Below are 25261 nucleotides of genomic sequence, written 5' to 3'. Positions count from 1 at the left end.
GATCAAACATCAATGAGAAATAAAAATGAGGGGGAAAAAACAAAAAAAAATCACAAACATGGCAGAAAACTTTAAATTTAACTGCTGAGTGGTCATTTCATCTACAAAAATTTTTATAACTGAAATGACAGTTATTTATGGCTGCTTTTTATTTTATCAGATTGCAAATAAATTAAACATGCCAATTCACAACGGATGTCAGGGTAGTTCACCAAAACAAAATCCTGTTTGTGAACAGAGATAAACTTAATCCAATCACTGTCAGTAACAGACATTCCACATTGATCCTATTTATAAAACAATGGGGAGTTAAGTTCAGTTCATCATCTAATTTGTGAAAATGTTTCTATCCTAATAGTCCCGATTGATTGCATCATGAAGCACCAAGTTTTTTGCATCAACTTGTTACCTAAACAGCAATATTTTACTGTGTAGTACTAAAAGTAGCAGGACAAGGAAAAGTGCTCAACAGACAATACAAGCCTAGCAAAAATAGCTATAGAAGTAGCTCTAGCAGATACTCCAACAGTATGCTTTTGTAAAACAAAAAGTTTTATGCTTAGTCTTGAAAGTAGACAGTATTTGTCTACTTCACAGACAAAAATTGGATCATGCTTCCGTAGGAGGAAAGTCTGACAACTATAAGATCTGCCTCCCATTTTACTTTCAAAACATGGAACAATCAAATTTCTGAAAAATGACAGAGATTTGTTATTATTGGAGAATTAAATATAATGAGAATTATACATTCTGGTCTGGATTTAACAGGGAGACAATGAAGAGAAACTAAAATACAAGAAATATCTCCTTAATTTTCATTAGAACTTTGCCTGCAGTGTTTTGGGTAAGCTGAATACTCTGAAGGGGAAAAATGAAGCAGGGTTTCCCCCGGTGTATTACAAGGCTGATGGGTCACAAGGTTTTACTTGTACCCCACAAGGCTAAGCATTGCTAACCCTAACCCTAAGTATTTTTAAAATTTTTGCATTTTTTAAGACTTTATAGTTGCTGTTCAGGTATTAATTTTTCAATCTTTCAATAACACAATTATCAAGTGATATTTTAATTTTTTTTTGTCAACTTTAAACATTTTTAATTCAAAAACACAATGAGTCGCTGGATAAATGACTGCCCTAGCACCCATCCACCGGGCTTAACAAGTTTTCTGGGGGAAACCTTGATTAAGTCCAACAAACCCGTTTAATATTATTTATAAACGGCAAACAATGCTTTAATTTGGTTCCAGCTTATATTTCCTCTATTGATACAAAAAAAAATCTTAAATGCCATTATTTGATTAACAAACTATTCTTTGGGATACCCAGGAATGATATGTGATTTCAACTTACAAACACACACAAACTCTTAGCAACACAAGCAGCTTATTATTCGTTTCCATTCATGCAGTATGCACTTTTCACAAAGGTACCAAGTTTGAAGTCCCTAAAACTATTCATCAACAAAGAAAGTATAGTCCCCATGAAGCCCTCATTTGTATGTGGCCATAGTTAAACTCAATACTGCCATTCAATCCCAGAAAGTCTAGGTCTGAATCTAAAGTTTAGAGCTATCCAAAACAATTAACATTACCATCGTGAATGCCTTTTAATGGAAACAAACACTTTAGTTGAAAACAATTTTTGAAAATTACTAGAATGAGAAACATAAGGGATTTTAAGTAATTGTTACAGATATTATTTTGCTCATTTTAAACACACATTTTTAATTTAAAGACAAAAACAAAGCAATGCAAGATAACATCAAGTTATTCAGCAAACACATCTAAATATTCTAGAGAGATGGGCCCACTGAGTATTTGAACTTCTAGTCCTTCATGCCTCAGTGGGACAAGTCATGCGGCGCAGTGGGGAACATGGCTCATGGTTTACTAGGTGAGCGAGGGGTGAACACTCCTGATGCTTCAAGCATGGTCTTCCTTCGTGCTGTCTCCTTGGCCACATTGTGATTTAGCCTTCTCAAGCGTTCCTGTAAACAGAGTGTTTATTTAGTCTATATTTTGCAACTCCTTGGGCGGTTAATCTCTTTACTAAAATGATCAAGGAGAAGATGAATGAGAAAAGAAAGGAAAGCCTGCAGTTAAAGTAGAAAAAATGACAGCATATAAAAATTACAACATATATGGTAGCTGTAATGATGTTGCTAGTCATGGATGCTATGAATGTCTAAAGTCATAATGAACTGGCTTGTGAAATTTATTCCTCTGCTGTTTCACCACATTGAGAGGAGGAGTCTTAGACGTCTGGTATGGACGCCTCCCTGGTGAGGAGTTTTTGCATGTCCCACTGTGAGGAGACCCAGAAGAAGACCCAGCACATGTTTTTCAGCTGGCCTGGGAACGCCTCAGGATTCCCCTGAAAGAGCTGGCCCAAGTGGCTAGGGAATGGGAAGCCTGAGTCTCCTTGCTTAGACTGCTACTCCCACAACGTATAAATGGTTGGATGATACAAAAAAGTCAAACTTGATTTTAAGAGAAATACCTAATGCCATTTTAGATACCATGGTAACATTTTTGAAGGCACAGGGTTATTTCTAGCTAAGAGCAAACAATTGGAATAATTACCATGTGACTATCCAATAACCTCCTTAAGTGGAGTTCTCCAGTAGTGGAGAATTCAGTCCTCATTTAAATATATGATTTTAAAATGTCACTTCCCTGTCTAGCAAGATTGTAGACAAGATGGCACAGTTGAAACCAGATATTTACATACATTGGATAAAAAGATACATACAGGTCTGAAGCAAAACACAAAAGGTCAAACCTTTTGTGTTTCCTTCCACAAACCATTAATGGAACATTTGAGTTATTCAAATTTTTTAAGGCTACAGCTGGAACACATTGTTTTCTTGTTTTACACAATTTGAAAGTCAATAGAAATCAGACAAGATATCAGGAAGAGAACTGTGAAGCTGCACATGTTCATTGTTGGGAACAATTTCCAGATGCTTGAAGTCAGTCCAGTCAGACAACTATATTTAAGTATAGGTATGATGGGAATTATACCACTCAGGAAGGAGATGGGTTCTATGTCCCAGGGATGAATATATTTTGGTCCAAAATTACAACAGAACAACAAACAAAAAGATAAGAGACCTTGTGAAGATGCTAACAAGACAGTCATTCAGTGATAAAATATGTCCTGTGCTGTCATGGCTTTTCAGCGAGGAGGAAGCCTTTACTTCAAAAGAAACATAAAATGCCCGAATACAGCTTTCAAATACAATATACAATATAAATATAAAAAATATCCACCCATTTCTGTCAATTGCATTTACCTATTGTGTTCGCCATTAAATCATTTAAGATTAAATAAAAACATCAATAGCTGTTGAAGTGTGTGAGAACATTATCAGCAAGTTAACCCTTGTGCGTGCGAGGACTGAGGCAAACTTAGAGGACTACGGCAAATGATACAAGTTTTACATGTATGGGGTTGGTTAGACCCCATTTCTACATACAAGGGTTAAGTAGTAAAAAAACAACTTAAGTCTCTCACTGACTGAGATTTGAGTCCTGCCGTTCATGGCATAGAGCCTATCTGTGCTACCTTGTTAGATTTTCCTACTGTAGCGCATCTAGATAGCTATGTCCACCAGTAGGTGCTACGCATTACCACAAGGGATAGGCAGCACAGATAGTCAGAACACTGGCACAGATTGAGTAAAGTGTTGGAGATGTTAATGAGCCATGTGCTTACTTCAAACTTGAAACTTATTGTTCAAAGTCAAAGTAAAACCGTGTAAATACCCAATAACGCTTGGTATAATAATCAACTCTAAGCTATCTCTCTGCAACTCTTGAAACAGTGCAGGTAGACAGGCAAGAGCCAGTGTTATGCCAGATGTTGGTTTTCCAAAAAGTTAAATTTTACGCTTATATAAATGTGCAAACCATATCTATCTATCTATCTATCTATCTATCTATCTATCTATCTATCTATCTATCTATCTATCTATCTATCTATCTATCTAATCTTTATTCCAGACACAAAAAGGTCCATAGTGAAAAAGGTAAAAAACAAACAAAATAAGAGAAAAATAAAAAAGAAACATGACATATTATTCAGTCACAAATAAATGATGACACCAATGATTCCACAATCTTGAAGAAAATCTCACTGTACTAAAAGCAGGATTTACTAAAATTGCAATTATATTATTGCATGACACAGATAATCTACACATGCGTTTAGACATAAGATTCCTGAGCACAGCTGCACATGTGGGAGCAGCATTATGTACAAACATATGGCTAGCACTACTCCATCTAGGCACTCTGAGTAGTAGCCTCATGACATCATTGTATGCACAAAATAGAGTTCTTTAAATTAAAAGAAAAAAAAGTTTTGGCACCATAAAAACTATGCTTGCTCAGTGCATAGTAAGAGTTACTGAGTTCCACATGTCTTTTGGTGATTTAGGAAAAAAATTATAAATTTGACTAATTATTGTTAAATCTCTGTTAACCTTCAGTATGGAAGAGGTTTAGTCAAGAAAAAGAAGGTCCAAAACCAAGGTCAGGCACTAACCTGAGCGTTCTGTAGAATATTGTTCACAAGCACCACTCTACGCCTCGCATTAAGTAGCTTCTTTACGTAAGGATCCAGGTCTAGTGCAATCTTCTGGTGTTCATTTATTCTGAATAACTCTGTGAAACACATACAAAAATATATATAATCATTACATGATCTTTGTCTAATTGTCAATATTAAGTATTTTGTTTTTGCTCGTAAAACAATAGTACAGTTTTGTGTTATTTTACAATTAAAGATTACCCGTCGCCAAGTTGTCTATATGTTCTCTTAATTCCACCTGGCTTTCTCTGCAAAAGACATTTGTGAGAACAGTCAATAAACAGGAAATTAAATTGTTTATATATATATAGACATAGATTTTTTTTGTCATTCAACTGTACATTTAAAAATGTACAAATTGAAAAATATTTTGTCACAAGGCTCCAATAATAATAAATAATAAATAAATAAGTAATTATAAAATGATAAATATAAATGTATATAATAAAAGTTTGAACTAATGGGAGTTTAGTATCCTTATGGCATGAGGGATGAAACTGTAGTGGAATCTGGTTGTTCTGTATTTGAAGCTGCTGAACCTTTTCCTAGAGGACAGCAGGGAGAACAAACTATGCTGAGGATGGAAGAGGTTTTTTATAATTGCTCGATCCCTGGATAGGCAGCAACTGTGAGCTGTGTCAAGGATGGAAGGAAGCTCAGTCCCAATGATTTTCTCAGCTGTCCTCACCACTCTCTCCACACATTGCCAGTGTTGCATGATCCAAACCAGACAGAGACGCTTTGGTCAGTATGCTCTCTGTTGTCCCTCTGTAGAAAGTAGTGAGGATGGGAGGAGGGAGGTTTGGTCTTCTCATCCGACATAAAAACTGCAGAAGTTGCTGAGCTTTCTTCACCAGACCAGAGATTTGGAGGGACCATGTCAAAGTGTCAGTAATCTTTATCCCCAGGAATTTAATGTTCCTGACATGTTCCACTGCAGCATCATTGATGAGGAGGGTGTGTGACTTGGCTGATTTTTCCTTTAAACAACAATTTCTTTTGTTTTGTTGACATTCAGGATTAGATAGTTGCGATCACACCAGTCCACCAGATTTTTCACCTCCTCTCTGTAGTCCAGTTTGTTGTCGTCCCTGATGAGACCCACCACTGTCGTATCGTCTGCATACTTAATGACGTGGTTCGCACTAAACCTGGCTTGACAGTCATGGGTCATCAAGGTGAAGAGCAGTGGACTCAGTACGCAGCCTTGGGGGGAGCCAGTGATGAGGGAGAAGCTTTTTTTACCAACCCTCACAGTTTGTGAGAAAATCTATCAGCCAATTGCACAGGGGGTTGTTCAGCTGAAGTCCAGAAAAAGCATTCGCACATGAGTATTCCTCTCCTCCAGGTGTTTCAGGCATCTTCTGTGCAGCGGTTGAAGCTGTATGCAAACTGGAGCGGATCAAAAGAGGAGGGAAGTTTTGAGATGATGTGATCCTTCACCAACCTCTCGAAATACTTCATCATGATGGGAGTGAGTTCAACAGGGCGATAGTCATTCAGTGATAAAATTGTGGGTTTTTTGGGCACTGGAATGATGATGGCCGTCTTGAAGTAGAATGGAACGACAGCACAGCTCAGCGAGGTGTTAAATACGTCAGCACTGAATGGAATGATATCAGGCCCTGCTGCTTTATGCATTTTGACTCTTCTCAAGGTCCTCAGAACGTCAGCTGTCTCAAACAGAGTAATCTGTTCAACTGGTTGAGGAGTGGATATTCTCACAGAAGCAGCCTTGTCTGTTATAGTCTTGGTGCCTTGCCATATGTGCCTGGTATATCTTGACTCATGGAAAAATTTCTGACCATAGGCACGTTTTGCAACTCTGATGACGCAGTTTAGGTTGGCTCTGGCTGACCTGAGCATCTCTCTGTCCCACATTTAAAAGCAGCGTTTCGTGCCTTCAGGAGCTCACGCACCTCCTTTGTCATCCAGGGTTTCTGATTTGCCCTGGTGGTGATGATCTTGGTCACAGAGACATTGTCCATGCACTTCAGGATGTACGCAGACAGATTTGGCATACTCCTCAACATTGGTGCAATGCATTCAAAACAGTATTGTAATGCTGATATGGACTCTGCAGGCCAGACTCTTACCTGCTTCTCAATGGGTTTTACTCTGATGAGCAGGGGCTTATATGCAGGAATTAATATTACAGAAAGATGGTCTGCCAAAGTGGGGGCGGGGTGCTGCCTTGAATGCTGCCTTAATATTTGTGTAGTAGGCTTTATCCAGTATGTTTGAGCCTCTGGTTGCAAAGTTCCCATACTGATGGAAATGGGGGAGAACTGTCAGTAACACTTTATTTGAAGGGGCGTGCATAAGACTGACATTGCACTGTCATAAACATGACATAACACCTGTCATGAACATAAAGAAGTCTTTATGAATGTTTATGACAGTTGTCATGAAGTGTCATTCGGTAAATAATGACACTTTTAATGCAAAGTTGCTCTAAAAGTTGCATTGAAAGTCCATTAAAAATGGCAACTTTGCATTAAATTATCATAATTTTCAAAATCATGCAAAGTTGACGAGTACTGTAGCAAACGGAGTTTGTTTCTTCTTGACCGAGATGTCAGGTGATTGTCAAAGCAATTGATCGCGTTGTGTTGTGATCCATAAATGCAGTTTACCTGACTGAGTGGACGTGTAAATCGAGCTGATGGATCGCAGGTTTGATGAGTTCGAGAAGTCCTTCTGCAACAGGATCTGTACCGGAGAATGCGTCCACCACAGCGACAGCAGCCATTTCGCTCAGAAAGCAACTGCAGTCAGGAAGTCACGTGTTCGTGACGCTAGTAAACCGTCATCAATGCTACATTCTATTAAAATACGGGAGTTGGAATTTCGACCTTCATATGGGAACAGATATTTTAGTAAAACGTCAACAAATCTATTTTAAAACTTTGTGACAAATGTATGATTTAATTTAAGCACATAACAAAAACAAACTTAGTTGCGAGACCCTTTAGGAGACAAATTAAAATACCAAAAATTCTCTCGGAAGTGACGTCAATATTATATGCTGTTTCTTTATTCCTACATACATTGAACATATCTGTGTCTCCATTTTCCTCCCCAAGTCATCCCAGCAGCACCATTTTAGCCACATAGGTAGTTGAACCGATGCGGGACGTGATTCTGTAGTTTTCTTCATTTAATTTGAGGATCTTTAATTCAATTTTTACTTTATGCATCTACTGAATAGGAAACCAACCTGTTATATTTTATTTAAACCGAGTATCACAAAAATACCTACTGGAAGACAGACCACTGAAGCTAGCTGCTAAAGTTAACCACACCAGATTCCTTTCTCGTAAGACTCAACAGTAAGTACAAACAAACACTACCACTACCACTAGATATATCAAATCCCCCAAGAACATTGTTCTTGGGGGATTTGTTCGTTAGGGTTAAAAAAGCACGTTTAACTGTAGTGCTAGTGATATGAACATATCTTATTAATTGTGAATCGACATGATAGGAAACCGCGACTCACCGGTTTTCTGTGAAAGGATATTGTACATTTATTTCAGTTACAAGCAACATATTCAAGGAATTAGATTTCTCATCACAAACCACAGATTTATATTTGGATTTATATATATATATAATGTGTGTGTGTGTGTGTATGTAGAGAATATTTTTAAAATATGAAAAACTTAATATCTCTGGATATGTCTGAAGCTGCTGAGTAGATTTAATTTGAAAAAGTAAAAAAAAATTATAACAGTTTGAAAAGATGGACCATTTTGGGACACATTTAATCTCCAGGGATTAAAGGTGCAGTAGTATGTATTTTCCATCTTGCCATTTTATAGCACAAACATGATTTAAAGAACTTTGACTTTGCAATTGTATGACTTGAAATTGGGCCTCTGTCTCTTTAATTAGCTCCTGCTCCGTCCAACACTGCCTTCAGGACATCATCATAATATCATTCCTCTATTAACTCTTTAATATCGTTTTTAGGAGTGTTGTGCTGAAAAGTTGTTGTTTGATAAACTCGGTAGATGCGCAAGTGTGCAGTTCACTTCTGGTGCTACTCTGAACGAGCCGAGTGGGGGAGTTGCTGAGGAGGGGGGCTCTTTGGGGTTGGAGCTTGGCTTGGAGACTAAAGCTCCAGGAAGAAGTTATTTGGAATAGGTAGCATTTGATGATTCCTTTTGTGGCTCCACAATCAAAAAAAATGCTCTGATTTCAATTTTCTGTCTTGTACTTTATTGCATAAATTCAAGGACTGTCTTTACTTTCTTGTGAGAAAATCTGATTGAGATGTTACATATAAAGCCCTTAATCTATGTTATTTAATATAATAACATAGATTATAATTTGGCATATGTTCTGTAGGGCTGGAGATATGATTGAAAAACTTATCACAATATAAATGTTTCAAATCAGTCAATAAACTAATTATTGATTCATTTTTTGTTTTAAATATCTGAATTACTGTCAAAATAGTGGCATGACCTTTCTTGTTTGAGCCACAGTTTTCACTACATGCCATATTTTATTTTTAAGCTGTTATGAGGCACGGTGGCAAAACCTGAAACTGCTGCTGCGCTAGCACCAGGTACTGGTGCTATTAAGAGAAGTCGGTACTCTTAATAGCTCAACAGGTTGTTGCTAGGTAATAAAAAAGAGGGTGAGTGTGTTAGTTGATGCCACCACACTTGCACATCGAGTCCGCCTGGAATGTGGGCCTCCGAGCAGCAAAGTGTTTCCAAGTATGGTGGGCGCAACATGGATTTGCTGCTGGGCAAAGAACTCCACCAGCCTTGTTTAGGTTGGCTATAAGGATGCTTAGCATTATTGTCTTGTGTGTTAATACTAAAAAAAAGGTGAGGAAATTGCACCAATTTACTCTTAATAGCTCACCAAATTTGCTGCCATCTATTAATCTTCTTCCCACTGGCAGAAAGTGTGGGAAATGTAGAAAATGGAACACTCGGCTAGATCGGTCACCCAGAAATTAGCTTCTGGACGATAAATTGTCCCAGAAGTTATTGCAATAAACAATAAATATAGATGTTTTGAGACCCTTTTGAAGTAATGGTGATGGAATAGTAATGCAAGAACATATTCTCAAAGATGAATGAACTTTAAATTCTAGTGAACATTTTAACACTATAACTGGAAATTTTAAATATGCAAAATAGATTAACAGAATTTTCTGTAAACAAAATTGTTCCTTCAAAAAAGGGCTAGTTGAGACCAAATGCACCATATTTTTATTATCCATTGTTTGGTGAAAAGAAAGAGAAAAATGAATGCAAATGAACGTTATTCACCTCATTTTAATTTAGCATACCATTAATTTATTGTGACAGGCCTGCTGTTAACTATGAAACTTCAATTCAAAAAGGCAAACACTTACTGGGCCGATGGTGATAAAGTTCATCCCATAATCGGTGGCATGCAAGTTTGATCACTGCTCCTTCTGTCACTGTTGTGTCCTTGGTCAAGACACCCTGCTGCTGGTCGTCAGAAGGCCACCAGCATGTACCAGTGCCATGGCAGCCTTGTCTCTGTCAGACTGCCCCATGGCAGCTGTGGCTACTATCCAGTTGCTTGCCACCATCATTATGTAATGGGTGAATGACTGAATGTAGTGTGAAGCGCTATTCAAGTCCAAGCCATTTATCAATTTACTATTTATTTACATGGTGATATGCTTTTCAGCCATATCAATCATAAAAGTCATCAATTGATGGGGCTATTATCTTGACTGTGCACAGTCCCAGCTACTTTTCTAAAGTAGTCTTTCTCAAACTATCGTCCAGTGGTCTGCAAGGTCCTTCATGTAAACAACCATTAATTTGCCATGATGAAAGCTCAAACTGTGATGATACAGTTAGCTTAGCAAAGGATTGTGTTTAAAAATAATAATGGATAAATGGCTTAGGTCACCAGGTCACAAAAAAGAAACCCTGAAGATACTGGCAGAAAGTTTTTCAAAGTGAGTTTCAGAACTTTTGTTGATTAACATTATTTTGATACATTGTATGCCACAGGCATGCAGGCCTAGGTCTGCGCTGACTGTGATATTATTGTGACAAGGCTTTGAACAGAGCCCACGCTGACCAACTGTATCTTAACATGAAATTATTGGACTAAGAAATGGCTAAAAGAAAATGTTTGTTTTTGTCAAAGCAACCCAAGTCTATTTTTTTCTTTTATTATGTTTCTAAATTACAAATATCCCTAAAATGTTATTAATGCACACAACACTTGTACTGTATTTTCTGCACTATAAGGCGCACCGGATTATAAGGCGCATAGAATAGACGCTTCAGTTTGGGTTGCCAATTTGTTCCGTACTACACACTCACATTTGTAAAGAAGTGGTCCCCGAGTACTTTATATCAGGGGTCCCCAACCTTTTTATTACCGCGGACCGGTCAAGACTTGGAAAACTTTGCTGCGGCCCGGTGGGGTGGGGGCGGTGTTTGTGTTCCCGCTAAATCCTGATTAGACAACCCAATTTGGGTACAATTTGGGTTGTCTTGGAGTTTTTATCACAGCCTGTGGGGTTTTTCCTGTCTGGGAACGAGAATACGACCTGCTGAATGTGACAGGTAGCCAATCAAAAAGCGCGGTGACGCAAGAACAGAGGGGAATCCCTAACAGCTGAGTTTGTGCAACTGAGTCCAGTGGATATCGGAGATGATATGTGGAAATGTTTATTATTAAATCTAAAGGTCATTATTATGTTTATTCAGTTAAAAATGTTAACTATGAAAAAACATTTATCCACCTCCAAATCATAGTGCAGCAAATAGAGCGGCTGCTCCCGTCGTCTTTTATCCACCGCCTTTTCTTTTTATTACGTCTTTTATCTCTTAAAATGAGTCCACAAACTATCACTATTGCTTCTACATCTTCATCCGTGTTTGGTTATTCTAAATTCCCGCGTTTTACTGGATTATCCTCTGGAATCAGGATGTGTGTGAGTGGAATCGAACCTGTTGTACTTTTATCAKCTSTGWWSWCASAGGTTTGGAGAATCGGCCGACAATTCTTAAATCTTTCTGTCTAAACCAGACTTAAGACTCACAAGCTCTACTCATCTTCTCTTGACCGCAGCCCAAACGCTCTGACTCTGGTCGCTGTGGTAACGTTTACATATCCCTTCAAAATAATGTACAGATGCGCCACAAAAACGAACATTTTACTTTCGTGAAAACTTTAACTCACAATACTGACTAACGGGAACCCTGATCTTGTTTCTCTGCAACGAGACGGTCCCATCTGGGAGTGATGGGAGACAATGACACCCGAAGTGTTGCTTATATCCACAGCCTGCTTGGTCTCTACGTGGCGAAGCAGCTTGAAGCTTCATTAGCAGCCAGTCGCCACATGTTACGCAGAGCTGGCTTGTAATGTGGGAGTCGCCTACAGGTCCGGGATAAATCCATTCTCCTATCTCTTCTCTTGTCCTTTTCCCCTTTGCAAAGAAACTTTCCAAAGACATCTGATCTGTTTCTTACTCATTTTGCTGCTTGCAGCCTCAGTGTTGGCGGCAAGTAACTGAGAGAATCCGGTTAAAGGATTTTCAAAATAAAAGATCCTCCAGATGCAAATAATACATAAAACGGAAATATTTCACTATTTCTTGCGCAGCCCGGCACCAATTGGTCCACGGACCTTGAGTTGGGGACCACTGCTTTATATAGTAGACTGCCCCACTCGTTGTTTCACTCACGGTGTTGGTGTTGCGATATTGTGCCCGACTGCTTTCTGGGTAACACAGACCAACCGACACGCTGCACCGCAGTCTCTGTCTCTCTTCCCCCACCCCTCCGCCCCCCCTGGCTTTAAATATATTATCAAACTTTATTAACCAACCAGCATTCTGACAACTATCCGACCTGTTGTGGCTCAATATTGGTCCATATACAAGGCGCACCTGATTATAAGGCGCACTGTCGGCTTTTGAGGAAATTGAAGGTTTTTAGGTGCGCCTTATAGTGCAGAAAATACGTTAGTAAAGAACTTTTTTGATTCCCATGTATTCGCTATCATTGTAAAGCTTAGATTCCATACTTTAAGAGTATAAATAACTCAAACTGCCTGAGTAGACATATTTGTGGTTTTATTATGGCCAGTTACAAAGGATCATAATAAAATGAAGTGTGGTGCTGTTGCAAAACAGCACCACACTTCATATTAGAAGGGACAAACACAATGAAGATGTGTTATTGCGGGGACACTTTCAAATTAGGTGGTCCTCGAGTGTTTGTTAAATGGAGCAAGTGGTCCTCAGCCTGAAAAAGTTTGGAAAAACATTGTTCTAAAGTAATGTATGATATAAAAAATTTTCATCTTAAATCACACTCTTTGAAAAGCAATGCAATAAAAAAGTATGTATTTTCTCTTTGACACTTCATTTATTTTTTATTAGTTTTTTATTGCCCTCAAATAATGTATAGTGCATTTGTGAATGTAAAAAAAAAAAATAGACAATTCCACTGCCACTCATCTATTGACGAGTGGCAGTGATGAGTAGATGTAGATATTGCCGTTTTAGTGTAGACGAGTATAATTCCTTAGTAATGTCTTTTTTTCTGTTTTCCAGGATTCTACAATCAAACTTCTCAAAATGAGCGCTGCTGCATCCCAAAAAGTGGTCCTGAAAAGCACCACCAAAGTGTCTCTCAATGAGCGGTGAGGCACCATGCAAAGACCAACTTTGGCTTGTTAAGAATGTAATCTCTTCAAGAGGCTGCTGTGTGGGACTGAACCCAACATGGATACTGTTCTGACCCTTCCCAGTGTGTGCACTGCTCATTCAACATTGTCCGTATCAGTATTTTCTAACACATTGGATGGATTTAATGTCAAAGCCATACTAGGTAAAAGAGTGCTGCCCGAGCTGACTTACTTGTGTAAGCAGTGCATACATGTAGATAAGGGAAAAGGGTAGCAGTCATGCATGGTAAGCTGTTAACCCTGTGCTGAAACACACCACTGTCCTAAAAAAGCCATGGCAAGCTCTCATATATATGAGCACACAGAACTGTATACAGCATGTATACATTTTTAAAGATGAGCAGGAGGGCTCAAACAGGACTGAGAAATGCTACAGCTCCATGTGCTACTGATTCATGTTTTTCTCTCTCAATGAAGCGTATGCTAATTTATTCACACATTCTATTATTGTTTCTCTCTCCTTAAGATTCACAAACTCAGTCCAAGCCTGGACGTGACAAAACTTTTATTTCTTTCCCCACTTGACCTTCCCTGCCCAACACCACACATTCAGTGGGCTCTTTGCAAGTCACGGTCCATGCTGTAAGTGGCTGAGTCGCAACTAATGTCCTGGGCCTCTGCTGTAGCATGGTGAAATCCCTGCCAATCAGCTGGAGGCCTGTAAGTGGCAAAGTGTAGCTCTTTTTCTAAAACCTTTTGTCTCGTCTTTAGATCTGTTTTTCTCACCTTTTTTTCTAATTCACCTCTCCTGTGTAAAATTGTAATGCTAAGCCTAAACATGAATAATTTATGAATAATTTAGTATATTATGCGAAAGAAAAAAGGTGCCCTCTAATGAATCAGAAATGATCCCTGACGATCTTTATAGCCGCATCTATAATGTGAATAATAACTTTGATGTGGAACCATGCTTCCTCCTCCTGCTCCCATCCCATCCCTGTCTTTTACTTCCTTCCTCTTCTTCCCTCCCACATCTGAAGCTTCACTAACATGCTGAAGAACAAGCAGCCTACTGCAGTAAGCATTCGAGCCACCATGCAACAGCAGCATTTGGCTAGTGCCCGCAATCGCCGGTTGGCCCAGCAGATGGAGAACCGGCCCTCAGTCCAAGCAGCTCTAAATCACAAGCAGGTAAGATGAAACATCTGATCTTTTGATTTCTTTTTCTGGATAGGGGGTCCTGGTGTTTGGTTAGAAAAAGGGCTGAACCACTTGTTTGGGTTTTGACTCTCTTGTAACAGGCTACTGAACAGGTAACATAAACTACGGCCTAGTAAGGTTACCGGGACTAAATCAAGTTCCGATAATGCTCAGCTGAATCTCTATTCCCTTTTATTACGTAATAATGAAACTAAAAATTGCTCTGTAGCCAAAATAAGTTGTTGCCAGTAGTTAATTTTCTCCAAGAGCTCTGTAAATATATTGAATCTTGTTTTTACAGCTCAAGCGAGTTAAGGAGATGGATCAGCCTCCTCTTGCATCAGGGGAACTTCCTGGTGAATAAAATAAAATTAAGACAGCTACTCTCAGTGGTTACAGTTTGAAGTAATACAAGTACAGTGGTGTGAGAAAGTGCTTACCCCTTCCACATTTCCTATTTTGTTTTGTATCATTGTCACACTTAAGATTTTCAGAATATCTAACAAATTCAAATGTTAGTCAAAAACAGACGTACACACAAAATGCAGTTTTATTCATTATTAAGGAAGAAAAAAATTGAAACCTACATTGCTGCATGTGAAAAAGTGATTTCCTATTATCAAGTTGAGCAGCAGTTACCAGTACCAACTGCATAAGATGTAAGAGGTTTTTTTTATATGTGCCTATGTTTCTAGAACATAACAAAACTGGAGTAGTACCCTCAGTGATAAATGGATGAGTAAATAAACAAAGTCTCAATCAGTTCTTAGGATGCAGCAAATGGGTGTGAGTGTCCTGAATATCCTCTCTGTCCAGAGTCTCATCATTGTTTATCAGACCCACTAAGGTGGCATCATCTGCAAACTTCAGAACCCTGTTAGAAGAGTGGATGGCCACACATGAGTGAACAGAGGAAAATGAACCTGACTAAGCACATAGCCCTGTGGTGTGTCTGTATTGATGACCAGGATGGATGATGTTTACATACTTTAAAGCTAAAGCATTTAAAATAGTTTTGTACTCGATTGGAGTCAGGAGTTAAATCATGATCAGGGTATATGTATATGTATTCTAAGCACAAATGGTAATAATAATAGCGATCTGTTCGAATATTGTTATTTATCACAATAACTTCCGGGACAATTTATCTTCCAATAATATTTGTTATCTTGACAGGCCTAGAAGCATTCAGTCTAACAGCAAGCTCAGCTTAGAGAGGAAATCCACTCCATTCTGTTTCCACATGGCAATGGAATCATGCAAGCACATGATTAAATCTGTGAAAAAAGGAGCATTAGGCAGACCTGAATTTCCACTGAATGACACAAAGGGATATTGATTGATATTTGAGAAGGTATTTGCAATTGTTTAATTTTCAAATCTCACGTGAAAAAATTGATATATAGAGCCACGATCTACTCCAAACCACTATAAAAACAGAAGCAAGTGTTAATAGGACTAAGTGTACATAGAAGGGGACCCAACACCTGTTCAAGTGAGTGGGAGATAGCCAGGCTTTTACTTCAAATGAAACTGTTGACAATAAAAAGCATGGGTTAACTGTTGAGCTTATCCTAATTTGACCGCTGCTCTCATACTGAACAAATACATTTTAAATGTTCTATTTCTTTATGCATTTTCTATCAATTTTCTAAAACAAAAGCTTTGAAATTGTTTAAAGATTTTATTAGTGCCCTTCCTGAAGCTTTGACTTCATTGGAGTGTTATGCTCCTTCCAAGTTGTATCTCTATAACCATTGGATTTGGAGCCAGTATTTTAGGGCAACCCCCATGTTTGCTGACTGCCCCTTGACTATCCTTCTGTTTTGCCAACAAGTAGAGGAAGCATGTTGCCCTTTATGTATGATTCTGTTCCATAATTAGTCTAAATGACCTGAGTATATATTAAGAAGCAGCTTTATTCATCATTTATTTAAAGTGGATATTTTTCTTATAGCTTTCCATTATGTAAACTTTAATGATTGGTTGTTCCAGGTTGAATTTTCCTGTGTTGATTGTCACAAATGCATCTCCTCAACTCATGTCAGAGCCTAAAGCAACGCCTGGGTAAGGGTAGCATCCAAGCCAGACTAGGCCGGCCCATAGGAGTTCTAATGCGTGGAGGACCTGCTGGGAGCAGAGGTGGCTTGCGGGGACTGGCCAGAGGAGGATTTAGAGGAGTCAGAGGAGGAATCATGCGAGGGGCTTTGTCCCTGAGGGGTGTGTATCTACAGCTTTGTAGCCGATGAAGCTAAATGATGATTTTGCAAAATATGAGCTAAGATACAATGGCTTTTATTAATTCAGGAAAGCGAATTCCTACAGGTGGCCCCATGCGAGGACGGGGTATAGCTAGCCGCATGCCGATCCGTAGAGGAGGCCGCTACCGTGGAGCACCTGCTGGACGAGGAGGAGTAATGTCCAGAGGAGCAGGTCGAGGTGGAGTAGCAAGAGGCAAGAGCTGACTTGGTTTTTTTTTTTTTTAAACCAAGAGTAGTTGCGATCTCACCATAGAGAACTAAGCCCCTTTTGCACTGCACAGTTGAACCGGGTTCGACCTGGGTCGGCCCTGCTTCGAAGTCGTTTTTGCATTAGCACTTCCAGCCCAGTACCACCCGGCTCCCTGGAACGCTGAGAGCTGCAGTTCCAATCGGGCCGGCCAAACCAGGCCTGTTTGGAGTTAGCTGTTGATTGGTTCATTGGCTGTGGGGGCGTGACAAAGACCAGATCTCTGGATCAGAGGAGCACTAGACTTTCTCGATGGCTGCATCAATAAATTCCCATCATAATCTATTCTTACCCTAATTGTGCTGATTACAATCGCCTCTTCAGCCAAAGATTTTAATGATAAATGTAAATAAAATTTCTCCAATTGAACCAATCAGAAGTCTGCTAGGCTGTGAACGAGGGGATTTCCCCCTCCAGCTGGGAAATCCCACCAGCCGCAGTGGTAGTTAGCTGGCCGTGAGTCCAACATTCAGATGACATTTTTTTTCCGTTAAATGTAAAGCTGAGGTAAATGTTTCTCTCAGCTTCCATGCTCATGAGCGCATACAGAAAAAGTGGGATGGGAGACCCAAGAAGAAAACTGTTCTGTGGTCGCTGGGGAGATCGCCTCGGTAGCTTTAGCAACAAGTCGATTTACGTGACGTATCCAACACAATGCAAAACGACCAGGGCCATAGCACCAATGGGACCAGGTCGAACGGAGCCGGGCTGGGCCAGGCCAGACCCTGCAGTGCAAAAAGGGCTATAATGTCTCTTAAAAAAAATTTATGTTGCTTTGTGTGTTGTTGTACAGGCCGTGGTGGACTTCGTGGACGTGGTGGATTCGCTGGTAGAGGAGGACGTGGTCGTGGGCGGGGTAGAGGAAGTGGTCGGCCAGCTGTAACCCGTGAACAGCTTGACAACCAACTTGATGCCTATATGTCAAAGACCAAAGGTCACCTGGATGCAGAGCTGGATGCTTACATGGCCCAGGCAGACCCAGACAGCATGGAGTAAAGGACTGAACATGAACTGTGTAGTTGAAGTCAGGGCTATAGTTTAACAGTAGATGGAACTGCTGACAAAAGAAGCAGTGTCGCCTGACCAATATTAAACACTGCTATAGCTACCTGTTGGAAGAACCCCTTCATTGTGGAATAGTCCTGATGTCTACAGAGCTTGAGTCTTCATCGGTAGCATTTTTTTTGGAGTCAAAACTGTGTTTAAAACTTGTAAAACTGGTCCATGATCCTGGAGATGTCCCTCCCTGTGGAATCCATTTATTATTTCTGAAATGATTTTACTGTTTTTTTGCTTAGACCTTTGGAGGAGATTGGTTGACTTGTCTTAACAACTGTATTCGGAAAACATTGTTTAAATTATGCATCAGAATGTAAGAAAAGAGTTTTAAGACTTTTTTTTTTATTTTTTTTTTTATATCTATTTGGAAATTTTGTGGAGCATTTATAATTGTTTTCCCTGCAGTAAAACATTTGTTTTCAAATAAAAAACGTCTCTTTAGGTATGGTTAAGAAGTTCATTTCTAAAATATTTTTCTTACACTGTCACCATTAACTTTTCTTTTGAATTGTATTAAGTTGATGGGGAGCTTTATTTTCTTACAATTGATTGGTGCTCAATAAAATATTAATTTCAAGGGCTAAAGATGTATTGACCATGGCCAGTCGCTTCTTGCAAATTAAGAAATATGGATTAAAAATGAGTAGTTTTTTTTTTTTCACTTTTGGAGAGGCGGGCTCAAAGTTAAAAAAGGGGCATATTGAACAACAAAGTACAACTCATATTAAGAATCTAATATTTAATTCTATAAATATTCAGTAGAGCAGCTCTGGTTCAGCGGACTGTTCAGGTTCAAAGTTGCTGCTTTTAGAAAAATATGACCGTGTCCCTTAAGGTCTCCGTGTTATTTCGTTTTATTATCTTTGCATGTTTCTTGTGAAGAGCTCAAATAGGACGGTGTTAACAGCGGTGTGTAGAGGCGGATCAGTTCTCGGCTCTCTGGCTCTGGTCTGCTCTCTCGTTCCCATAAACTCGCTCTTTCTGGCTGAATACAGAAGTGATTCCATGGAAATAACTCGGGGAGGCTCCTTTATTTACCATCCGTATCCCCAGTATTTTTAGGCTGATCTAGTGTATGGATGATTTATGTGTGTGAAGGAATCTTTTGTTGTGATTTTAGGCCTTGCTCACAACGTCGTGAGAATCGCAAGCAAAACTTTGAGTCACAAACAAAAACTTAGAATAGCAAGAAAAGATTTCTGACAAGCACAAATAAATTTGTTTTGCAAAAGAGAACGTTAACTTCATGAGTCAAAAATGTGTGATTTAAATGTTTTAAAGTTTTTTTTAAGCAAAACTCAGTAGGCTTTTCTCATGGTGACATACATTAACAATTAAATTTTTGCTTTTGTTCTTATTTTAATTTTTTTCTGCAGTTCCACGTTAAAGTTTGTTGCAGCTCTGCTTTCCTGAATGGACCATCTTCATCTCCACTGCAAGTGCAGCAAACAGGCAGCTCTGTTTTATAGATTACAGTCACTAAAAGGTTGCATATTGTGCCCTTGTTTATTTTTAATAGTGTAATTCTGTAAAGACAAAATATGGTGGTCCAGCTCTGATTTACATATCTTGCTAAATTGTGGGTTTGAATATTGCAATACTTTCCTATAACAAAATAGACCTGCAGAAAGAAATTACTAATAAAATATCTTACATTTGCATAGTGTTATGCTCTATATCAGCGTTTCTCAACCTTTTTCGGGCCAGCGCCCCCCCAGCCTTTATCCAGGTCCCTCACCGCCCCCCACCAAAGAATTTGCGGGCTACTTTGCACTGACCATTATTTTATCATTAATATTACTATCACTATTGTAGATGTTTTGATTTTTATGTTTGTTTCTGTATTAATCGTCAAAAATTATTTCCCAGAGAACAAAAAAGTCATGGGAATAGAAATTATTTTCACAGGTGTTTAAATGCAATGAACATTCAAGTTAATATCAGTAGACCTAACAGCAGCAGAGTGGAAAAAATATTCGTATTTTGTGCCATTTTCTAGTTGTTAAATATTCCACAAAATGACCAGATAAAAGATGAACAACATGCCAGTTTAAACTTTGATTTATTTGATCTATAATGACTGAGCTCTGCAACATTAAAACATGGATAGAACTGTAACTACATTAATCATAACTCCTCTTCAGTGTTTGTCAGTTTCTGGTGGTGCAGCTCTGTGCTGCCTTCAGGAGAATGGGACATCAGAGTATCATCCATAAAATTTCACCCACATGGCATTTATTGTGCAAACCAGAGCTTTCAGTGGAAAAACAAAAGTTCCAGGTCCTTTTAATGCCATACAAATATGAGACAGAAACATGGATCATATCTTTATATCAACCTGTCTATTGATTATAGATTAATAGTTTTACTGGACAGAAATTACCAAGAACAAATCTGGTTCTTAATCAAATCCTAATGAGTCAAATTGAAGGTGTCATGGAGTCACAGAACACCATCATGACATTAACACTGACATGAAAAATAATTTTGAAGAAATAAATATATCAAATCTAATTAAAAACATAAATAAGTGATCAGTTCTTTACTGTTATGGTCTGTAAGATATATTTATTCTCAGTACTAGATGTGGTCTCAACAAACCCATAACATTTCAACAATATTATTTTACCTTTTATGTGGAAATAGTGTCTGTTTATTCTTGCCATACAGTCTCTGTATTAACTATTGCTCGAAAGGTCTTGCCATACCAGTTTATTCCTCTGTATTTACTTTAGTTTCTTAGTTTATTCTTGCATTTTGTTCTTCATTCATTTCCATTTAGTTTCCTTTGATTAGTATTATCTTCTCTTGGTTTATTGCTATATCCACTTTAGTTTTTTTCCTGTTAGATTTATTTGATCATTTATTGACGCTCACCACCAGTAATCTTCACTCATCACCTGCTGCGCTGGCTAATCATCATGTGTTTCACATCATGTGTTGATTTTTTCACTGTTCAGGGTCAGATTCTCTGTTTTTATGCCATAATTCACATCTAGTTCGTCACTCCGTTTTATGTCCCGCTTCACCTATTCCAGAGTTTTGCGCAATGTACACATCTTTTTTTTTCTTAACGTCCTAAGGTGCAGAGCGTATCGATGTGGAAAAGGCAGACTGACATAAACCTTTTAAAACAACGGAAACAATTTCTGCATTCTGGTTATTGAAATTTAAAAGTGCTGTGTTGTTCTATCACCCCCGTTTCATACTGGACCACTTACAGCACCGTGTTAACGCTATAAAATGAACGCTCTCTATTGTGGTATCACCCATGGAGGGATTTCTTGATTTCTTTATTTAAATGGGTTCATTTTTCAGAGGGATACACAGTGAGGGTRTTGTGATTTTAGCTACCAGTAGCAGGAGAACGGAGCTGCGCCAAGAAGCTAACAGAAGCTAACAAACACTGAATAGAAGAAGAGCTGCCATCGATACAGTTGCAGCCAAGAATGGTTTAATGTTACACAATACAGTTTTACCAAGTTTCTCAAAGTCTAAACTGACATTGTTGTGCATTTAAGGTGTAAAGTTTACCTTCGACCAAACGCCCCCCAAAGGTATCCCAGCGCCCCCCTTTTGTAAAAATGTCCGCCAGGGCCCCCTGCCGTCCTCTGAACGCCCCCTGGGGGGCGGTACCGCCCTCTTTGAGAACCGCTACTCTATATGGAGATGTTCGTTAGCTTTGATTGTATATGTCACAATTTTGTAATTTATCATTGTTTATTAAACTCTGAAAGCTTTGTTAATATTCTGTCCTAGAATGTGGTTAGATGTGCCCTTTTTTTGTTGTTGAGCACCTGCCCCTTTAGTGGCAGGTGCTCAAAGTTGAGTCAGCTCAACTTTGCTGAAAACACTGACTATATTTTGAAGAACTGTTCTCAGAGACTCTACCTTTTAAGAAGACTTTGTGATCTTGCATTGACACAACTAGACTCTAGTTGGGTCATCCCTATGTCTTGAATTTGGGGGGGAAAAATCATATTTTATTCATCACTACAGAAGGGTTCAGTGAATGCGCATATAAAACTGGTGGGTTCGGTACCTCAAAAAAGGTTAAGAACCACTGTTCTAAACATATGCATCAATTAAAATCTCATTATTCAAAATCTCATATTATTATTATTATTTTGGGTAAAATTCACATACACACTTTTCTCTCTGTGACACTGGGTTTGTTCACAAATGCATCACAGTACATAATGCCCAATCAGTGATAGATTTTAAACTCGGCCAATTAACTGGGCCCCATCTGGGAGTGAAAGTAAATCAGATTCTGCCTAAAGCCACTTATTACCTTGGGCCGGCCCTGCGGGGTGAAGCTGCTTTATGGATTTCCACCTCCAGTTGGACGTTATGTTACGGTGAAGCAGAGAGAGCGAGCAGGTGGTACTGGGGCTTTGCGGTAAGTCGCAGTGACAGTCACGATAGTTAGGATATCTGATTCTGACCCACAGCGGCTGCCTGTAGCGAACCAGGCAGCCTGATAAAGTTAAAGTCAGAAGTTTTCCCATTGGGGCTCCACTCCCCCCTATCCAGAGCAGCACACAAACGCTGCTTAGCCAGAGCAAACCAGATCCTCTCTGATTCCACTCATCCTCTCCCTGATCTGTTCATCCGCTTGCCATCTGGGAGGAGAGTCCGTAGCTTCCGCTGCAGAACAGCCAGACTCAGAAATAGCTCTCTCCCACTGGCCATCAGATTGCTCAACAATCCCATCATGAAGACTCCCTTAGACTGAAAATAGTAATTATTATTTGCATATTATTTAATTATATTTTGTATGTGTTCTTGTGGCCAAGCGATGACATTTCATTGCCAATTTTACTTATGTTTCTTTGTGAAATGACAATAAAAATAAGTCTAAGTCTAACAGAAGCAGAAGGCTCAATGATACTATCAAATCAATGGCCAGGTTGACATTATCTATACACAATATTTGTATCTAAAAAGAAAGGCTTCTGTGGTGTCAGTGGAAGTCTTCGAAGTGCTGATGTGCTGCTTCAGGGACAAAAGCTCTGCAGGCCGAACTTCAGTTGAGGATTTTATTATAAACTACAGCCAAAGTCAGTACAACAGAAGGCTTGAGGAAATCATGGCCCAATTGTAGATAATTCCCTTACAATAGCATTGGTGTTGTGCTGTCCTGTAGGGCAGAATACAACACCATGTCTGACTTTCCCTAAGCTGCCTCCTTGAGCTTAAGTCTGATAAAACATACTCATTCCTGAGTGAGTGTATCTAACATGTATTTTATTTATTTATTTGATGGGGCAAGTATATACATTTAACAGTATTATTAGCATTAATAATAACCATGGCTAATTTGCTATGCTTATATGAAGGCCTTTAAGTAAACAATCGTTAAAATACACAGTCAAGCACACCTAATAGAAGGCAAATAAACATATCATGATATTGAATTATGTTCATAGATCTGACTTCTTTTTAAATCACCTTTAATATATATTTGGGGATATATCTAAAATATCCCCAGTCTGAATCTAGCTTAAGTTTATGGCTCAAGCCAAGTCCAAAGGATCTTGGACTCGCCCCAAGTTCTATGCATATTTTAGTTTTACTTCTATGAGAACTCAGAAAGAGCAGAGAAACATACGAACTCCTTCCAGAAAGATGCCAAGCCAGAATTCAAACCCATGACCTTCTTGCTGCAAGGCAACAGAGCTAACAATTGCAGTTCCATGCAGCCTGTGGGCAAAAAACAACTTCTAAGGGTTTTAAATTTAAATTTCATAAAGAAGTGTTCTATCCGTAGTTCTTACTTAATAAAGGGAGTTTGGAAAGCACCTCCCTTTATTAAGGGATTATGCAATTTCATAGGAGAAACCCTCCTGATGCATAGAAAGACAGCTGCTTGAATTAAGGGGATAGTTCATCTACCTCCACCAGCATGGTGTCAGATAAAAAACACTGTTAAGTCTCAGCACCAACAGTGACAGTGAGCTGGGCATGTCATTTGATGCTTCTCAGCAGGATCTCTGTTTTGACTCTCTACCAAGATATAAACTAAATGCAGCTTGATTCCAAGGAATCAATCTCTATTTGCAGTCCGAATACAGCCAACTCCTCCACTATAGTTTTAAAGTGGAGGAGTTTAACTTTCATGATGTTGACATTGAAAGTGTTATGTCTAACCATTTTTAAAATAGCCTTTGAGTTTAATCTAACCGAGTACTCTATCCTTGAGAGAAAATGTCACTATGGTGTTCCTCAGTGTCTCAAAAAACACAACATATAATGTTTTCAATTTCTGTGGAAAAAGTAAAACTTATATCCATCCATTTTCTATACACCCTTGTCCCTGGTGGAGTCAGGAGGGTTGCTGGTGCCAAACATTTCAGGTGAGAGGCGAGGTACACCCTGGACAGGTCGCCAGTCTGTCGCAGGGCAAACTACTATGCACACATTCACTCACACCTAGGGAGAATTTAGAGAAACCAATTAACCTGACAGTCATCTTTTTGGACTGTGGGAGGTACCCAGAGAGAACCCACCATGCAAACTCCATGCAGAAAGACAAAATGTTATTTGCCCACAACTTGCCCCCACATCAATTTTGTTGAACAATAACACAGTGATATATCTAGAATATTTTCCATAGATTGGGGCACTGGGAAAATGTTGGACCTCTTCTGCGAAGTATGTGAAAATCATCTGTATGTAAATGGAGTTAACAAAATCCAAACAAAACAAACATTAACTTTTTGTTGTGATGACACAAATTTTGTCTCATAATTTTGGGCAAATTTTGAGTGTTTTGCTGGTGTAGCCTACAATTCATATCTGGGTGTGCATAATTAATTAGGCTTGCTTAAAAACTGTTGTCAAGAGTGTGATGTGGTGGCGCAGATGTTAAGCACAACCCATGTATGGAGGCCTTAGTCCTTGATGCAGCCGTTTCAGGTTTGATTCCCAGCCTGGTGACCTTTGCTGCATGTCTTTCCCCATCTCTCATTACCAACTTTCCTGTCAATTAACTATCAAATAAAGGCCACTAGAGCCAATAAAACCTTTAAAAAAAATTGTGCAGAATTTTCAGTGTGCCACCAGAGGGAGCAACTCCATAGAAATGGCTCTCCATAATATGGAGAGCCATTTCGGCTGGAGAGCCATTTTGGCTGAAATGGCTCTCCATATGTATGTATGTATGTATGTATGTATGTGTGTGTGTGTGTGTGTGTGTGTGTGTGTGTGTGTGTGTGTGTGTGTGTGTGTGTGTGTGTGTGTGT

At 39.0% G+C, this 25261-nt stretch overlaps 3 protein-coding genes across 11 annotated transcripts in view; 2 read left to right on the top strand and 1 right to left on the bottom strand.

Annotated features, from left to right (window-relative positions):
* Window positions 1-25261, top strand: part of dlgap3 (discs, large (Drosophila) homolog-associated protein 3) — a 908365-nt gene that overhangs the window by 307528 nt on the left and 575576 nt on the right. The window lies entirely within an intron of this gene.
* Window positions 1048-7384, bottom strand: snapin (SNAP associated protein). Its single transcript, XM_008421579.2, has 4 exons — window positions 7229-7384; window positions 4794-4840; window positions 4548-4666; window positions 1048-1986 (listed from the first exon to the last, which is right to left on the bottom strand). The coding sequence occupies exons 1-4, from the start codon at window positions 7342-7344 to the stop codon at window positions 1879-1881; spliced, it is 390 nt and encodes a 129-aa protein (XP_008419801.1). The 5' UTR covers window positions 7345-7384; the 3' UTR covers window positions 1048-1878.
* Window positions 7658-18457, top strand: chtopa (chromatin target of PRMT1a). Of its 5 annotated transcripts, none has more exons than XM_008421576.2 (6): window positions 7661-7924; window positions 13174-13262; window positions 14288-14438; window positions 16496-16667; window positions 16773-16901; window positions 17749-18457. In XM_008421576.2, exons 2-6 carry the CDS (start codon window positions 13198-13200, stop codon window positions 17949-17951), a joined length of 720 nt encoding a protein of 239 aa, XP_008419798.1. In that variant the 5' UTR covers window positions 7661-7924; window positions 13174-13197; the 3' UTR covers window positions 17952-18457. The 5 variants fall into 5 exon arrangements, with proteins under 5 accessions (XP_008419800.1, XP_008419798.1, XP_008419797.1 ...); XM_008421575.2 differs by having other exon boundaries at window positions 16755-16901; XM_017307435.1 differs by lacking the exon at window positions 7661-7924 and having other exon boundaries at window positions 13179-13450; window positions 16755-16901.

Source organism: Poecilia reticulata, linkage group LG11 (genome assembly GCF_000633615.1).
Source record: "Poecilia reticulata strain Guanapo linkage group LG11, Guppy_female_1.0+MT, whole genome shotgun sequence".
NCBI classification, from domain to species: domain Eukaryota; kingdom Metazoa; phylum Chordata; class Actinopteri; order Cyprinodontiformes; family Poeciliidae; genus Poecilia; species Poecilia reticulata.
Note: the sequence above shows the minus strand (reverse complement) of the source record. Positions and strands in the feature narration are given on the sequence as shown.

What these genes read in the sequence shown, in the direction of transcription:
- chtopa (XM_008421575.2), top strand. Translation starts at nt 13,198, where the DNA reads ATGAGCGCTGCTGCATCCCAAAAAGTGGTCCTGAAAAGCACCACCAAA. An exon ending in CAGCTCTAAATCACAAGCAG is followed by an intron (nt 14,439 to 16,495) that starts GTAAGATGAAAC and finishes AACTCATGTCAG; the next exon opens with AGCCTAAAGCAACGCCTGGG. An exon ending in TCGAGGTGGAGTAGCAAGAG is followed by an intron (nt 16,902 to 17,748) that starts GCAAGAGCTGAC and finishes GTTGTTGTACAG; the next exon opens with GCCGTGGTGGACTTCGTGGA.
- snapin (XM_008421579.2), bottom strand. Translation starts at nt 7,344, where the DNA reads ATGGCTGCTGTCGCTGTGGTGGACGCATTCTCCGGTACAGATCCTGTT. An exon ending in TTACACGTCCACTCAGTCAG is followed by an intron (nt 4,841 to 7,228) that starts GTAAACTGCATT and finishes TGTCTTTTGCAG; the next exon opens with AGAAAGCCAGGTGGAATTAA. An exon ending in ATATTCTACAGAACGCTCAG is followed by an intron (nt 1,987 to 4,547) that starts GTTAGTGCCTGA and finishes CTCTGTTTACAG; the next exon opens with GAACGCTTGAGAAGGCTAAA.